Source organism: Mytilus trossulus, chromosome 8, assembly GCF_036588685.1.
Source record: "Mytilus trossulus isolate FHL-02 chromosome 8, PNRI_Mtr1.1.1.hap1, whole genome shotgun sequence".
NCBI lineage: Eukaryota > Metazoa > Mollusca > Bivalvia > Mytilida > Mytilidae > Mytilus > Mytilus trossulus.
In genome coordinates this window covers 20,951,045-20,970,005 of record NC_086380.1, presented here as the reverse complement: position 1 = coordinate 20,970,005, position 18,961 = coordinate 20,951,045, and the positions used below count along the sequence as shown (strand labels likewise).

Sequence of the window (18,961 nt, the reverse complement as noted above, 5' to 3'; positions counted from 1 at the left end):
TAATGAAAATCAAAGCTTGTCGGAAAGTATCTAAATTCGTGTAAACGATCATAGGGTGCAAATTTGTTTTGCGGAAAGTTGAATAACAAATCTACACATAATTTTCTAAGTACTGACTAAAATTTCAAATTTGTTTAAAAATATTCAATATGTTAATCAAGTTATGTTCATGTTGTAACTAATGGGTTGAAATATTGTTTTTTTCAATTTTTTGGATAAAAGAAGTGTCTTTTGAAATCTCAAAAAATGCACAAAAAAATGTTTTATTTTCGTCTCAAATCAATGGTTTAGATATGAAAACAACACACAGTAAATTTGGAACTTTTCGGATTAGTTTTAAGATTGTTACAACTTTTTGAATATCACCATATTGTCTTATGGTAAATCAGTTGATAATGTATACATTTTGACGATTTCTCGTGGGGCCGAACTTTGCTTAACAAATAAACGAAGAAACTGTATGATTTTTAAAAACAAATTGATGGCAAACACTGTCTTTACCTTTAGAGGAGAGGTTGGCATCATTAGTTGGAACTTCTGTTTTTAAAATTGTCGTTTTATGTAAATTTTGTAAAAAGCTAAAAATCGCAAAAAAACGTCACGAAAGCAAAAATAATCTTTTTTTTTTAAATGGATTTATATTAGTCATAATGATTAAGTATTACTACCTTCAATTTTGGTCTAATGAACGGAAAAAATATCTTTAATTTGAAAAAAAGTCTTGTATCGTTTCTTTTGTTGACTAATCGTTTCTTTTGTTGACTAGTATAGTTGAAAATCATTTGATAACATAAAAATCATAACATAAACCCTTATGTCAGTTGCATATTTGTCTTTATGTAATATAAATGTTTATCAATAAAATGAAACATGTCATTTCATATATACTGTATTCTACAAAAAACAAAAAAAACGATCACTCTAGAAACATTTAGAAATATAAATATCAATATTTATGGAAAGCCCTAGAAATGTTTTGTGAAACCTAACGGAGACCGATTAAATGACGGTGATACTTCCCTGGTCTATCAATGCCCATAAAATTCTACGAAATCATAGACTTTGAATACATATAGGTTGTATCGAAAAGGATTCCCATGAATAAGTTCATCTTCGATATCTTATATAAAGGCTAAGAGGGCTTAGAATGTCACTTTTCAGCTAAAAAATGTAAAACTTTCAGGACAAAGGTCACGGGGCAATGGTGAGACTCCCTTGATCACTCAATCTACCATATACTGAAAACAGTTAGTTAGTATGTAGATACAACCGCGACTAAAATGAATTTGGGTAGACTTCCTGTCCTATATGTTAACGGTGGGCCCATAGTGCCAGTTGGATATTCAAAATTAATTATTATAGTGAAACCTACTAGAGACCATTTAAATAACGGTGAGACCCCCATGGTTTTTCAATGTCCATAAAATTAAAAGGGAATCATAGAATCTGTATATACAAAGAACTTATCAATAGGATCTCTCAGAATAATGTCATCTTCGATATCTACGAAGGGCTTATACTTTTCACTTTTCAGCATAAAATTGCCAAAATTTCAGGAATTCTTCCCAAATTCCTTTTAGGCACATTTGTATCTACATATTAACTTACTGTCTGTATAATATTAAGTCGATTAAGAGATCAAATGTGCACGACTTTTAGCTTGCAAAACTGCAAGGTTGTCCATATATTTCATTATATTTTTGAAAAGAGCATTTATAATTTAGCAAATTGTAAAAAAAAATCTATTTGCGGTAATATATACCGATAATAGACTTTTTAAAGATGCTGTAAAACACATCAAGCATACGCATTATCTTTATTTCAATACAATCGTATACAGTGTTATGAAGTTCCTGACTAATAAGTATGAATAAGTGTGTCCCTGTTCAAATGATTATCAATGTGTTTGTTAACACATATAATAGTAACTTTTATTACTGACTTTCCTGAAAATTCCTTTTATTTTTCTGTATTGACGATTAATTACAAACAGATCACTTTATACGATACATGTTTATATATTTGAGTTTAAGTTTATATTATATTTAAAACCGATAAAATTAAGTCATATTTACAACAATTGATATAAGAAAAGAAATTAATTTTCAGGTGATATAGTTACATCTTGTCCAGAGAATGTATACAAATGTGACAATGATCAATGTTTGTCTATAAGTGACGCCAGATGTAATGGAATAACAGAGTGTTTAGATGGTTCTGATGAGCGTTCTTGTGTTGTATCTACTACAGAATCAGATACTACTTCGACAATATCGTCATTTCCAACAGAAACAACACAATCGTTAGTACCAACAGAGACAACACAATCATCCGTACCGACAGAAACAACACAATCATCCGTACCGACAGAAACAACACAATCGTCAGTACCAACAGTCACAACACAATCGTCAGTACCGACAGAAACAACACAATCGTCATTACCAACAGAAACAACACAATCATCCATACCGACAGAAACAACACAATCGTCATTACCAACAGAAACAACACAATCGTCAGTAACAACAGAAACAACACAATCGTCGTTACCAACAGAAACAACACAATCGTCGTTACCAACAGAAACAATACAATCGTCGATACAAACAGAAACAAAACAATCGTCATTACCAACAGAAACAACACAATCGTCAGTAACAACAGAAACAACACAATCGTCGTTACCAACAGAAACAACACAATCGTCGTTACAAACAGAAACAACACAATCGTCATTACCAACAGAAACAACACAATCGTCATTACCAACAGAAACAACACAATCGTCAGTAGCAACAGAAACAACACAATCATCCGTACCAACAGAAACAACACAATCATCGTTACCAACAGAAACAACACAATCGTCAGTAACAACAGAAACAACACAATCGTCGTTACCAACAGAAACAACACAATCGTCGTTACCAACAGAAACAATACAATCGTCGATACAAACAGAAACAAAACAATCGTCATTACCAACAGAAACAACACAATCGTCAGTAACAACAGAAACAACACAATCGTCGTTACCAACAGAAACAACACAATCGTCATTACCAACAGAAACAACACAATCGTCATTACCAACAGAAACAACACAATCGTCAGTAGCAACAGAAACAACACAATCATCCGTACCAACAGAAACAACACAATCATCGTTACCAACAGAAACAACACAATCGTCGTTACAAACAGAAACAACACAATCGTCATTACCAACAGAAACAACACAATCGTCATTACCAACAGAAACAACACAATCTTCAGTAACAACAGAAACAACACAATCGTCAGTACCAACAGAAACAACACAATCGTCGTTACCAACAGAAACAACACAATCGTCGTTACAAACAGAAACAACACAATCGTCATTACCAACAGAAACAACACAATCATCATTACCAACAGAAACAACACAAATGTCATTAAAAACAGAAACAATACAATCGTCGATACAAACAGAAACAAAACAATCGTCATTACCAACAGAAACAACACAATCGTCAGTAACAACAGAAACAACGCAATTGTCAGTTACAACAGAAACAACACAATCGTCGTTACCAACAGAAACAACACAATCGTCATTACCAACAGAAACAACACAATCGTCATTACCAACAGAAACAACACAATCATCATTACCAACAGAAACAACACAAATGTCATTACAAACAGAAACAACACAATCGTCGATACAAACAGAAGCAACACAATCGTCATTACCAACAGAAACAACACAATCGTCGCTACAAACAGAAACAACACAATTGTCATTACAAACAGAAACAACACAATCGTCGTTACAAACAGAAACAACACAATCGTCATTACCAACAGAAACAACACAATCGTCGATACAAACAGAAACAACACAATCGTCAGTACCAACAGTAACAACACAATCGTCTGTACCAACAGAAACAACACAATCATCATTACCGACAGAAACAACACAAACGTCATTACAAACAGAAACAACACAATCGTCGTTACAAACAGAAACAACACAATCGTCAGTACCAACAGTAACAACACAATCGTCAGTACCAACAGAAACAACACAATCGTCGTTACAAACAGAAACAACACAATCGTCGTTACAAACAGAAACAACACAATCGTCGTTACCAACAGTAACAACACAATCGTCAGTACCAACAGATGCAACACAATCGTCAGTTGCAACAGAAACAACACAATCGTCAGTACCAACAGGAAGAACACAATCGTCAGTACCAACAGTAACAACACAATCGTCAGTACAAACAGAAACAACACAATCGTCAGTACAAACAGAAACAACACAATCGTCAGTACAAACAGAAACAACACAATCGTCAGAACCAACAGAAACAACACAATCGTCAGTACCAACAGAAATAACACAATCGTCAGTACCAACAGAAACAACACAATCATCCGTACCAACAGAAACAACACAATCGTCAGTACAAACAGAAACAACACAATCATCAGTACCAACAGTAACAACACAATCGTCAGTACCAATAGTAACAACACAATCGTCAGTTCCAACAGAAACAACACAATCGTCAGTACCAACAGAAACAACACAATCATCCGTTCCAACAGAAACAACACAATCGTCAGTACCAACAGAAACAACACAATCGTCCATACCAACAGAAACAACACAATCGTCGTTACAAACAGAAACAACACAATCGTCGTTACAAACAGAAACAACACAATCGTCAGTACCAACAGTAACAACACAATCGTCAGTACCAACAGATGCAACACAATCGTCAGTTGCAACAGAAACAACACAATCGTCAGTACCAACAGGAAGAACACAATCGTCAGTACCAACAGTAACAACACAATCGTCAGTACAAACAGAAACAACACAATCGTCAGTACAAACAGAAGCAACACAATCGTCAGTACAAACAGAAACAACACAATCGTCAGTACCAACAGAAACAACACAATCGTCAGTACCAACAGAAATAACACAATCGTCAGTACCAACAGAAACAACACAATCGTACGTACCAACAGAAACAACACAATCGTCAGTACCAACAGAAACAACGCAATCGTCAGTACCAACAGAAACAACGCAATCGTCAGTACCAACAGAAACAACACAATCGTCAGTACCAACAGAATCAACGCAATCGTCTGTACCAACAGAATCAACGCAATCGTCTGTACCAACAGAAATAACACAATCGTCATTAACATCAGAAACAGCACAAACATCATTACCAACAGAAACAACACAATCGTCATTACCATCAGAAACAGCACAAACATCATTACCAACAGAAACAACACAATCGTCAGTACCAACAGAGAAAACATCATCGTCAGTACCAACAGAAACAACACTAACAGCACTAACAACATTACCAACTGAGACAATTCAAACGTCAGTACCAACAAAGACAACTCAATCGTCATTACCAACAGAAGAAACACAAACTTCATCAGAAACAACACAACATTTAGTCTCAACAGATGCAACACCATCGTCAATATCTAGAGAAACACTTGCATCATCACTGCCTGCGGACACAACGCAATCGTCATTATCTACATCAACTTATTTACTTACTGAGAATTCGACATTATCATTAACTTCAGATACTACGGTGTCCTTATCAACTGCGGAACTAACAGCAGGATCACAACCAACAGGGACACACTCATTGTCTTTTCTAACAGATACAACATCATCGTCATTACCAATGAAAACTACAACGCACAAAGAAGGGGATCGTCCCGATGAGAAAAATGTCCAAGGTAAAATATATGAATATTCCATTTCATTGTAATTTCAAATGAATAAAAAAACAACGCTGTCATGGTATGATTAAACTACACACAAAATGTGTTATCTGTGTCTGAGTAATAAAAAAAAAATATGAGGTTTATAATCCCACGTGGTGCATGTTATTGGAATATAACACCTTATTTTTGGAATAAGTGTCGAGTTTTATCTGTACATCAAACTTGTCGAGTGTTACGAGACCCATAGTTGTATAATATGTAATAATGAGATAATAAATGAAAATATTCCAAAGATATACAAGTTTTTACGCGTTCAGTTTGACCACCTTTTTCTATGTAACCGTCAAACGAATGTATTGTATCTATACGAACCAGACACAAGTTGTTTCCTTTTTCCTTTTTCGATATTCAAAATCCAAAGTCCAAACTGATTTTTTTTTCCCTCAAAATTTTTTTCACAATTTTTTTTTCCCTCAAAATTCTTTTCCTTAATTTTTTTTCCCCTCAAATTTTTGTTTCCTCTATTGGATTATATATACACATGCTATCATAATATTTTACGCTTTCTATTCGAAAGAGTAAGTAGATCAAGAGCATTACTTTTATCATCATAATACTTTGATTAATTGGTTGATGCATTATCTGTTTGTGTTATTCATTTGTTTTACAGATACTGTTATTGTTCTAGCAATTGTTATAGCGGTTGTTATTGTGATTGCTTTGGGGGCGTTTGGATTACTCAAACTATCCCTCAGTGTGAGGTGAGTACTGAATATTGAATGTGTATGGTTTATGTCAGACTTTGGTATTGCGTGATAGTTTGGCGGTCCTATTCAAAACATAAAAAACATACAACCATCTGATGAAATGGTCTTCCTTTTTTCACGAGCTGTAGGGGATGGGCTTTTGTAGTTGTCATATGTCAATATCTCTGCTAGGGGATGGGCTTTTGTAGTTGTCATATGTCAATATATCTGCTAGCGGACTGGGCTTTTGTAGTTGTCATATGTCAATATCTAATAGCGGACTGTTAGTTCACAGAAGTATAATAGCACCAAACAATCCGAATCAATTTAACATAAACTATTGAATAATATAAAAATGATATTAGATCCTATTCTGAGAAAATAAATATAACGCAAAGATAAACAGATATAATTTGGTAAAATGACATTTCCAAAACCGACTGGAATAGAGAAATATTACATGCCTGTCATTTACAGATCGTAAAACTTAAATTATTTCCGATGCTGCCAACTGAAAGTTCAAACAAAAAGAATTTCTAGAGATGAGATAGAAGCCATATTAATTTGTGCTTCTCGTCAATTGGAAACGAGTTTCACTATCTGTTTGAGTGCAGTCTGTAAATGTTTAAAATAAAAGAAATAAGCATAGTTATTTGCTAAAAGTATGTATATCGAGAAAGTGAAAGAGCTGCTCTCATTTGACAATGTTAAAATTAAGAAGAACTTATCACTTTTTATTTATAAACAGTTAAATATTATAATTATACTCTCAATTGTAGGATTATGGTAACATTTTTCAGTGGCAACCATATGATTATGTAGTGATTTTTTTTTATTCGTGAAACATATTTATATATGTGTATGAGTATTTCAAAATAAAGTTGTTCTTGTATTTGAGTGCCTTTGGTTAAGTATGTTTGTTCCGCAATACATGTATTTTACTATAGTCGGTTCTGAAATCGAAAGTCTAGTTAGATATGAAAACTGTAAAAAAAAAATCAAAAAAAATCGATGAAGTAGATCAAGTTTCTATAAAATTAGAAGCAGAAGGTGTGTGAAAGATTGGGTATTTAAATACGTGTCATATCAATTTTTCTTAGTTTTTTATATTGTTAAAATATCATTTTTTTCAGAAATACTGGAACACATAGTTCTATAGAGAAAGGATTTAACTTGTCAAGAGCTAAACAGCCTAGTTGGACTAATTATAATGAATCGTGGGCATATAATGGTTCACTGCCAACACGTTTTAATTCTTCATCGTAAGTTTAATCACTTAAATTTGCTTACACAATGTATACCAAAAGTTATACAAAATATGTCAATGCAATCAGTGCACCTTGTTATGTGTTATTGGTAATTGGATAATTTATTATCATAGATACTGCTATTCGGAAACTTTATGGCATATTTTATCGGTCGCAAGACCATACAATTTACAGCAAGTTATACATTGTTATACATATTCTATTTTCATGATAATTCAAATAAACATAATTACAATCGATGTATGTTTCATTATAATACTTTATTTTGATTGTCTAACTGCATATCACGTGTTATTCCATTATGAAATTGCATCACTCAATAAAACTTTTCATTCATGATAACACGTGGTCCAACAAAAAAGTGCACAGGTGAATAAAATACAAAAAATGTAAAATTCGTGTTTTTATGATCATAGCTAAAAAATGTAATTATAAGTATTAAATGCTTCTTTTTGTAACTTTATAGGGTTGTAAAAGCGTTGACCGTGCGCACATTTTTAGTATGAAGCGCTTCCGCGCTTCATACAAAATGTACTTCGGTCAACGTTTTTACACCCCAATAAATTTACAAAAAGAAGCATTCAATTCTTAAATAAAAAACTTTATATTTTATCAAACAAAGATATTATTTTGAATTTGGATGTATTCGAAGTAATCCAATGTGTTCTTTAATATGTTATATGCATGCTTTTATGTCCTTTTTTTAATAATAAAAATGCGTTTAAAGAATATTTTTAATTATGTTTTATCTCAAATGTTACCTGTATCTGTATATATTTTTTTTTAGATTTGGACAGAGGGTATCAGAATCGGTGCTTTAAACCAACAGCGAGAACGATGAAGTGCTGGTTTTGATTCCACAGTTTGATTATGGAGGAACACAAATTGATGTGTTTAGATTTCACTGTTAAAATATATCTTTATCAGTTAAGATAAAGATAAAAACGAGGCGGAACTAGTTTGGTTTAAGCGTATCTAGGAAGATAAAATGTATAGCTTCAAGGCAAAAGACAGTCCTGGACATTCAATACTTGAACAATTTTATATATATATATATGTCATATAGATCTGAATCTACCTTTTGATATACTAAAAGTATATACAAAAGCTGTTTGTGACTCCAAAAGATGAAGTGTATATATATGTCCGATTATGTCGACAATACGACACACAAACCATATCAACTTTTGATATAAAGACTTTGAAATACAGTTGACTTGTATGTCATGATACTTCAGCACGAGAAAACACAAATAGTAAATAAATAAAACAAAATACTGCAAACAAATTGCAATAAAACCATTTTATTTCCCAAAGGACTATGTGAACAGCCAGCTGTACCCGAATAAGTTTGTTCTAAAGTTGTGATCTAACAAAATAAACAAAGAACACAACTTATGTCACACCTCAATGTTCGATACCGTGCACATCTCTTAGTTCTTTGATTTTATAGGGATTTCGTAGCAGCCATGTTATGTTTGAAAGCATTGTTATAGCTACAGATCTGTTATTCATATCATGGAAAGTAAGTTTTTTTATTTATTTTCTTTGGAACAAATCTGGTTATCTACAATTGTTAAATACATTTTAAAAAGTAATAAAATAAGAATATATCAGCTAAATGTCAATGTATTTTGTTAGCGCATATTCTTTAACACACTCACAACTGAAGTATCCTAGGTACAAGTAACATTGTATGGACAGATAAAACTGTAACTATAGTAAACCTTTGTGCCGTAGATGCTTAGGCTTTAGCTGGTAATTTTTTTAAACAATTTATTGCTTGTTATTGGTATTTGTTTTCATCGTAACGTTTGTTTTATTGGATATGGTTTTTTTTGGCTTAAATGTACCTTCGAATTATCCCTACATATCGTTTTTCTCTGCTGTTATTGATATTCCTTGGTGAAGGAATACTATTTCTCCCAATCCTTTATCGACAGATACAGACACTTGGTTGTAGAAAAAATATACAAAATTACGAGTGATTTCAAAACTGTCGTTACTTAGATGACACTTTGCAATAATCGATACTCCTTTCTCTATTTAACATATTGAAATTCAAGTGAAGTTGATAAATTGGTATGCAAACCTATAAAACTGAATAATGCTTACACATTGAACATACTTTGATAGAACAGCCAATTACGTTAATAGGTTATCTGTATAATTTCTGCTTCTTCTGTAAAATAATGGCCACAAACAACGAACTGATAATTCGGTCATGCAATTGATAAGCTGGAATTTTGAGAGAATAGATGTTCCATTCATTTAAAATTTGCACCTTTATCTTTCAAAACTGATCTTTGACTTGAATAAACTATTATAATAAAATATATATAATCATTATAGTGGAATTGACTTTTTTTGGAGTTTAAAAAAATATTTGGATGCTTTAGATAAATTGCGTGCTTTTGATGGTCCTTTTGACTATATCTATGTTGACATTTTTGACTTTTCTACTCTGTACACTACATTTCCACGCAATCTATTCAAACAATAGTGTTCCTATTTAATTAAATGGTCGTTTGGTAAATTCTAATGCAAATTTATGCTGCAATTCCTTTCATTTCTAATGAGAAAGGTAAATATGCTAGATATACGAACTGGAGGTGTGGTGAGATGATTGAAGTATTAATTTTCTATTTGATAATATGCATGTACGTTCCGACAGCAAAGTTTGTCGCCACAAGTTGAAGGCAGCTAAAATAGCAGACTTGTTTTTATTGTGAATCACAGTTTATGACCAGTAAAGTCCCGTTTGAAAAATGTCGCTTACAGTTATCTGCTGATATTTTTTCGTTAAATAATCAAGAATTTTCTAAATATGCTGCGAAATGTACCTAAAGGAACTTAAAAAAAACTTAAGACTGAGCAATGAACCATGAAAATGAGGTCAAGGTCAGATGACACCTGCCCGCTAGACATTGTGCACCTTACAATAATTCCATACATAGTAGACCTATTGCATAAAGCACAAGAAAAACAGACCAGAACACAAAAACTTAACCATAACCACTGAACAATGAAAATGAGGTCAAGGTCAGATAACACCTGCCAGTTGGACATGTAAACCTTACAGTCCTTCCATACACTGAATATACTGTAATGTTTATTGGTCGTTATGGTTATGAATCTAGTAGAATCTTGGTGTATAAATGCATGGTTTACGCTAGAGGAAGAGTTAGGCAGATTTAGACGTTTGGCGGGGAAATTAGCGGCAGGGTCGAAAGTTATAGGGGTGATCGTAAGGGACTCTCTATGTTCGGTATCGGAAACAGTTAGAGAACACCCCTATCCGTAAAATAGTATATTCGCCCTGGGGTATATATGAGAGTGAGAAACGGCACTCAAGGCTGTCGGTTGGCTGTCGATGAGCCGTCACCAGTCAACAGATCGTACGTCAGTAATATTAAGACGCTAGGAGAGCTTTAATATTCAGGAGACACTTTGTACTGGGTACAAGTGAACGTAAAGGTTGATAGGATTGACAAGGCAGGCTGTCCCACTCGGAGGACAGACTGTACCAGCCCGCACTGTCTGATAGTGACAGGTTGTCCCACTCGGAGGACAAGTTGTACCAGACCGTTCTGTCTTGTATTGATAGACTGTCCCATTCGGAGGACAAGCTGTATCAGCTATACTGTCTCTAAGTGACACATCGTCCCATTCGGAGGACAGGCTGGTTTATTGTGTTATATTGTATAAACTTGTATATATAAGAGTTCATACTTACTTTGTATCGGCAAAGAGCCCGTGTATATATTTTGGTTCATTGTGCATAATATAGATAGTTGTTGTTTTTAGTATTAACATACTGTTTGTGGACAACTTGGGTCCAAGTATTAACTGGAACGGACGTTTGGGATATAAACGCCTGGTTACACGTTACAATACTAGACTTATTGCTAATAGTATCTCAGATATGGACTTGACCACCAAAACTTAACCTTTGTTCACTGATCCATGAAATGAGGTTGAGGTCAAGTGAAAACTGTCTGACTGGCACGAGGACCTTGCAAGGTATGCACATACCAAATATAGTGTTATCCTATTACTTATAATAAGAGAGAATTTAACATTACAAAAACTCTTACCTTTTTTTTGGAGTAGTCACTGAACCATGAAAATGAGGTCAAGGACATTGGACATGTGACAGACGAAAACTTCGTAACATGAGGCATCTATATACAAAGTATGAAGCCTCCAGGTCTTACACCTTCTGAAATATAAACTTTAAGGTTCCAAGAAGTTAGGTAACACCGCCAAAAGTCGCAGGCTCGACAAAAACTAAATGTAACAAAGTTATAAAGAGAAAAAAACTAGTAATATAAGGGAGTCAAATTTTATTTGCAGAAAAGTGGTGAGGAAGTATAAATAATTTAAGTACAGAAGCGCTTGGTACTGGGTAACAGTACTGTTACAAAAGCCTTTATTGTATGGTTTAATAGACAAATAGTCTTTCAGTATTATGATGAAGCTTTGTTGTCGCACATTTGGCGCGTCTAATAGGGAAAGTAAGTATGTGTATGGTTCAAGCATCTTTTATTATGGAAAAAGGTATCACAAGCTGCAGGTCATCCCTCTTAACCAGCTAAACAAATATGAAGTCATTCTCTTCAGTAATACCACTTAAAACTGTTGAAAATATTTGACTTCAATCTAGCACCAACTCATAGAGGAATGGTATATGATCTATGTTTGTTTGAAATGGAGGCAGGTTTTGACATTTTTAGCTCACCTGGCCAAAAGGGCCAAGTGAGCTTTTCCGATCACTTTGCGTCCGTCGTTAACTTTTACAAAAATCTTCTCCTCTGAAACTGCTGGGCCAAATTAAACATAACTTGGCCACAATCATCATTCGGGTATCTAGTTTAAAAATGTGTCCGGTGACCCGGCCAACCAACCAAGATGGCCGCCATGGCTAAAAATAGAACATAGGGGTAGAATGCAATTTTTGGCTTATAACTCAAAACCCAAAGCATTTAGAGCAAATCTGACAGGGAAAAAATTGTTCATCAGGTCAAGATCTATCGGCCCTGAAATTTTCAGACGAATCATACAACCTGTTGTTGGGTTGCTGCCCCTGAATTGGTAATTTTAAGGAAATTTTGCTGTTTTTGGTTATTATCTTGAATATTATTATAGATAGAGATAAACTGTAAACAACAATAATGTTCATCAAAGTAAGATTTACAAATAAGTCATCATGACCAAAATGTTCAGTTGACCCCTTTTGGAGTTATTGCCCTTTAGAGTCAATTTTTAACCATTTTTCGTAAATCTTAATAATCTTTTACAAAAATCTTCTTCTCTGAAACTACTGGGCCAAATTAATCCAAACTTGGCCATAATCATCTTTAGGGTAGTTAGTTTAAAAAAATGTGTATGGTGACTCAGTCATCCAACCAAGATGGCCGCCACTGCTATAAATAGAACATGGGGGTAAAATGCAGTTTTTGGCTTATAACTCAAAAACCAAAGCATTTAGAGCAAATCTGTCATGGAAATAAAACTGTTTATCAGGTCAAGATCTATCTGCCCTGAAATTTTCCGACAAATCGGACAACCTGTTGTTGGGTTGCTGCCCCTGAATTTGTAATTTTAAGGAAATTTTGCTGTTTTTGGTTATTATCTGGAATATTATTATAGATAGAGATAAACTGTAAAAAGCAATAATGTTCAGCAAAGTAAGATTTACAAATAAATCACAATGACTGAAATGGTCAATAGACCCCTTAAGGAGTTATTGTCCTTTATAGTCAAGTTTTAACAATTTTCACAAAATTTGTAAATTTTTACTAACATTTTCCACTGAAACTACTGGACCAAGTTCATTATAGATCGGGACAATTGTAAGCAGCAAGAATGTTCAGTAAAGTAAGATGAACAAACACATCAACATCACCAAAACACAATTTGTCATGAATCCATCTGCTTCCTCTGTTTAATATTCACATACACCAAGGTGAGCGACACAGGCTCTTTAGAGCCTCTAGTTTTATCCTGTCATACTTTTTTTTTTTTATAGTTTTTGTCTCTATTCTATTGTATTTAATTGATAATAATGACACTTTTCACATTTTCGACTATTTGGTATGAATTTTGCTCATTGTTTGAAGGCCATTCTGACATGTTATTGTTCTTTTTTTTTTTTTTTTAACTTTTTTGTTATAGATTTTGCTCTTTGTTAGACCATAGTGACCTGTAATTACTTCATATTTTTTACTTTTGGTATCGATTTTGCTCTTCGTTTGGAGTCATTGTGACATGTTATTGTTCATATTTTTTACTATTTGGTATGAATTTTGCTCATTGTTTGAAGGCCATTGAGACATGCAATCTTTCACATGTTTTACTATTTGGTATGAATTTTACTCATTGTTTGAAGGCCATTGAGACATGCAATCTTTCACATGTTTTACTATTTGGTATGAATTTTGCTCATTGTTTGAAGGCCAGTGTGACATGTCATTGCTTCACATTTTTTTTATCATTTGGTATGAATTTTGCTCATTGTTTAAAGCCATTGTGACATGCAATCTTTCACATGTTTTACTATTTGGTATGAATTTTACTCATTGTTTGAAGGCCATTGAGACATGCAATCTTTCACATGTTTTACTATTTGGTATGAATTTTGCTCATTGTTTAAAGGCCAATGTTACATGTTATCAATTTTACAAAACGAGCAGTCATTTCTTTAGATGTCATTTGCCATCCTGAAGAAAAAACAAGAGATTTTTTAAAAAGTTTATTAAGACTAGGTCAGAAAAATAATAATGTTTGATTTATACTCAAAAGTATAAAATTGATCATAGTAGTTTATCAAATACTGATAAAATGTATCTCATAGTCCATTGAACTAAGTTTTTGATTTCTGAGTCATACATGAAAAATAAATGAAAAATAAATGAAAAATAAATAAAATTGTATAAAAATATATCCATGTAAAAATATATCTATGTAAAAATATATCTATGCAAAATCATATATTGCTGTAGTAAATGAATATGAAAAATTTTCTGCAGTATATGCATATGAAAAGGATAAAAATGAATAATATCTGTCCATGTTCCATATCCATTGTCTATTTATGTGAATCAGTTGAAGTAAAAAAAAAGTCTTTTATGGACATCTGGCTGTCACTGATACTATGTAGAGATAGACTTCTTAATGACTGACCATCCTCCAACCCATTAGAGGGAGGTGTCATTTGACCTGAGGGCACTGGTGATTCATTAGAGGGAGGTGTCATGTGACCTGATGGCACTGGTGATCCATTGGAGGGAGGTGTCATGTGACCTGATGGCACTGGTGATCCATTGGAGGGAGGTGTCATGTGACCTGATGGCACTGGTGATTCATTAGTCATGTGACCTGATGACACTGGTGATCCATTAGTCATGTGACCTGATGACACTGGTGATCCATTAGTCATGTGACCTGATGGGACTGGTGATATCGATCCACAGGACACAGACGGAGCCCAACAGACAGTATTCTTGGACTTTGTTGTGGAAGTACCACTTTCAGATGACGAACCATCCACTGATTCATTAGAAGGAAGTGTTATTTGATCAGACGTCACTGGTGATCCACTGGATACAGATGGAGCCCATTGGACATTATTCTTGGACTTTGGTGTAGAAGTGTTACTTCCAGATGACCGCACATCCTCAGATCCACTAGAGGGAAGTCTAATTTGACCTGATGGCACTGGTGATCTACTGGATACAGACGGAGCCCATTGGACAGTATTCTTAGACTTTGGCATAGACGTACCGGATCCTGAGGACCCTGGTTTAGGTCCATTATCTAACATGGCATTAAGGTCTGCTGCCAGACTGGAGTCAACTACTTCACATGGATGTGGTGCTATCTTAGACCCAGAACTTGCTATCAGAGGATGAAAGGAAGACACATGACTTTTCTCAATGGTGCAATCACTTTTTGATGAAGATTCCTGAAACGTAAAATAAAAATGTCTTATTTTTTTGTTGCAGAGATTCAGCAGTATATAAAGATGAACAACCTAAATGAAACAATTATGGATATAAAATAGATCTATGATACAGTCTTAAATATCAATCATCTGTTATCTCCAGAATGGCAAAACCCTACTTATCTTAAATTCTTACTCATATTACACTAAAGTTACAACATTATTACAAAAGATTCATGTTTAACAAATAAATTACATACTGTGGATTAATTTATTTTTCATGGAAATCAATTTTTTGTGGGCAGACAGGTAATTGAAATATGTAATTGTAATTGACTGTAATTAGTTTCTCAATTAATTAAATGTATTGTGGAATAAAGCATTTTTTAATTACAAGTAATTGAAAGTAATTAATTACATAGTTAAAACTGTCTGTAATTGATGAGGCAAGTAATTGTGACTTGGATGGAGACCCGGGGATGGAGATATGTCTAGTTGGCACTTGGCACTCATAATAAATATTCTTATATCTACGAAGTATTGTTGATAAATAAACAAAACATCAACTTACCGTTTTATCTGGATTTTTAAAATCTGCAAAAAAAAGAAAATTGAGATTAACTATATTGCAAATTTAAGCACTTTTAAGGTTCAACTGAAGATACTTATTATAAATCTATTTTATTCTAAAGAACTGCAAGAAACAAAGAAAATTAGATTCTAGGTCAGTTAATTTATTTGTGACTGCAAATCATTATTTACTATTAATATATTTTAATGTTGAAGAAAAATATGATAATTGTAAACAGAGAAGTAATATAACAATTATGATAAGTAATATTGGGATGAAAACAAAATCTACAATTCCTTATATTCACTATATATATACTTGTCATAAGATATCCAGCTTTTAGAAAAAATCTTTAAGAAAACATGTATCATTTTTAATATTTTCATGCCATATCAAAGAAAATCCTAGAGAAATTATGCAAAAATTACAATAATTTGTATTTCAATAAGCCAAATACTGATGACTATTTACACATATAATACACATACCAAATGACGGGTTGTCAGCTGCGAACCAATCAGAATCATCCATGAAATCTGCAAGTGAGGCTTGTGACCCACATGAGTTGATTGTGTCTTCACTTTGACATAAGATGTACTTCTCAATCCAGGGTATGTGGTGCCTGAAAGGGAATTTTGGTATTATTAATAAGTAAAGGCCATCAAAAGCATATGCACCAATGTATAATTAATAAATACTTCACAAATAAAAAAAATATCACTGTCTCAGGGTTGATAGTGGTTTGATATATTGAAAAAAATAAAAAATAATATTCTCTATTACAACTTTTATAAATAGCATAACCTAACCTTTAAAATATTTATACTCTCTATATTATAACTTTAAATAGCATGACATAACCCTTCAAATAATAATTCAAAGGTCATATCTTTTATTTCATAATCATGATAATAGGAGATAATCCCACAATCAGATAATGGGAGATAACTCCTTCAAACAAATAATGGGAGATAACTCCACCAAACTATAAATAGACTTACTCTCTTCTTTTCCATCTGTAGACTAACAACAGTACTGTCCCAACAATTAATAACACACCAATGAGGATCAAAGCAATCATCCATCCACGTAACTGACAGATCGGATTATTTTCTGGACATGCACACTGATAATAATTCTGGTAATTATAACAAACAAATGGGTCTGGACAAGGGGAGCTACTACACTCGTTAAAATCTTCTTCACAATGGATACCACTCCAACCATTGACACATAAACAGTTGTAGTTGATATCAAAACTTTCTGAAGCTCTACGGTAGTGTTCACATGGATAGGATATTGCACTGTCGTTCTTTGCTGAAAACATAAAATATTTAATTTTGAGAAGATGCAGTATTGTCATACACAAAAAAAAACCTGTTCAAGAATTTGCACTAAATTAAATCTAAATTTAAAAGAACCATCTTTTGAAAGTATTTCAAACTTGATCATATAATAACTATTAACAATACTAATTACTAATACTGGCAGAATTAAGAATCCTTTGAATTCCCACATTTTTCTTTCACATAAATATTTTGGCAAACTTACGTTGACATTCTCCCTCATTGCGACATGGTGACTCCATCACTGTAAATTGTATGGTGACTAGACGTGATAATGCATTATTAGTATCTGTGAAGTACACTTTAGCCAGATCATAGCCAGAGAAGGAATAATTCTGTATGTAGGTTAATGTCATATAGTTCCATTCATGTTCCTTAACTGGCTTTAATAATGGGAGGTCACATGGCAACATAAAACTCTCCTGTAAATTACAAATAGGCATGCCTTACAAATATCATCAATTTAGTGAGAAAACATGTTTTATTAAAGACATTGTTACTTATAACTACAATAGTAAAGACATAAAAACAAAGTATAGAGCTGATTCGATTATTGGGATGAAGAAACAAGAGCAATGCTCTTATAACAAGAATGTGTCCCAAGTACACAGATGCCCCATCTGCACTATCATTTTCTATATTTAGTGGACAATAAAAATGGAATAAAATCTCTAATTTGGCATTACAATTAGAAAGATCATATCATAGGGAACATGTTTACTAAGTTTCAAATTGATTGGACTTCAACTTCATCAAAAACTAGGGCGACCAAAATCTTTAACCTGAAGCGGAACAAACGGACTGACGGACGGACAGACCAGAAAACATTATGCCCATAAATGGGGCATAAAAATCTGTCTCCCTAATGATGAATTTATTATGCATACATTTGTACGCTGTAAATTTCTGCATTCCTGAATTAATGTGTTGTTTGGTCTCTTGTTGAATATTTCTCTATATCTGAATTCTTAGATTAGCTTTTCTATAAATAATCACAAAATTTTAGATAGCCCATACATGTTGATTAATGGATTTAAGGTGGTATGGGAGTCTAAAATAAAAATGATAGAATGTGTTCATACTTTGCCAAAACGTAGTATCTATTGATATATGTTGAAAAATATAATAAAAATGATAGGTCACCGTGCATTTTTTCGAGCTACACTACAGGATGTGACACTATGACAATTTTTGTATGGATTATACAGGAAAAAACACCATTTTGTGATTAGAAACTTAACAAAATGATAGAATTGTTAAATACTTAAGGAAAAGATAGCTTTCAGACAATGCTTTGAGAATATCAA

General features: G+C 33.3%; 2 protein-coding genes and 1 long non-coding RNA gene across 3 annotated transcripts in view; 2 read left to right on the top strand and 1 right to left on the bottom strand.

The window, feature by feature from the left end:
- Positions 1–1,280: 1,280 nt before the first annotated feature.
- Positions 1,281–5,822, top strand: LOC134727445 (mucin-2-like). Its single transcript, XM_063591828.1, has 2 exons — positions 1,281–1,392; positions 2,110–5,822. Exons 1-2 carry the CDS (start codon positions 1,281–1,283, stop codon positions 5,820–5,822), a joined length of 3,825 nt encoding a protein of 1,274 aa, XP_063447898.1.
- Positions 5,823–6,446: 624 nt separating this feature from the next.
- Positions 6,447–9,439, top strand: LOC134681723 (uncharacterized). Its single transcript, XR_010100675.1, has 3 exons — positions 6,447–6,539; positions 7,658–7,786; positions 8,580–9,439. It is a non-coding gene; the product is annotated as an uncharacterized LOC134681723 (long non-coding RNA).
- A 5,279-nt stretch (positions 9,440–14,718) lies between these two features.
- The window catches only part of LOC134727444 (uncharacterized), a 70,894-nt gene continuing 66,651 nt past the window's right edge, over positions 14,719–18,961 (bottom strand). Inside the window, exons 86-90 of the mRNA XM_063591827.1 lie at positions 17,860–18,076; positions 17,310–17,625; positions 16,797–16,930; positions 16,309–16,331; positions 14,719–15,758 (exon numbers count right to left, since the gene is read on the bottom strand). Of these exons, the coding sequence (XP_063447897.1) occupies positions 14,883–15,758; positions 16,309–16,331; positions 16,797–16,930; positions 17,310–17,625; positions 17,860–18,076 (1,566 nt within the window). The 3' untranslated portion in view covers positions 14,719–14,882. The remainder of the gene's footprint in view (positions 15,759–16,308; positions 16,332–16,796; positions 16,931–17,309; positions 17,626–17,859; positions 18,077–18,961) is intronic.

Bases quoted from the DNA above. Each gene is read 5' to 3' on its own strand.
- LOC134727445 (XM_063591828.1), top strand. From the start codon at position 1,281: ATGAATTTGGGTAGACTTCCTGTCCTATATGTTAACGGTGGGCCCATA. The intron at 1,393-2,109 runs GTGAGACCCCCA...ATTAATTTTCAG, and splicing joins TAGAGACCATTTAAATAACG to GTGATATAGTTACATCTTGT.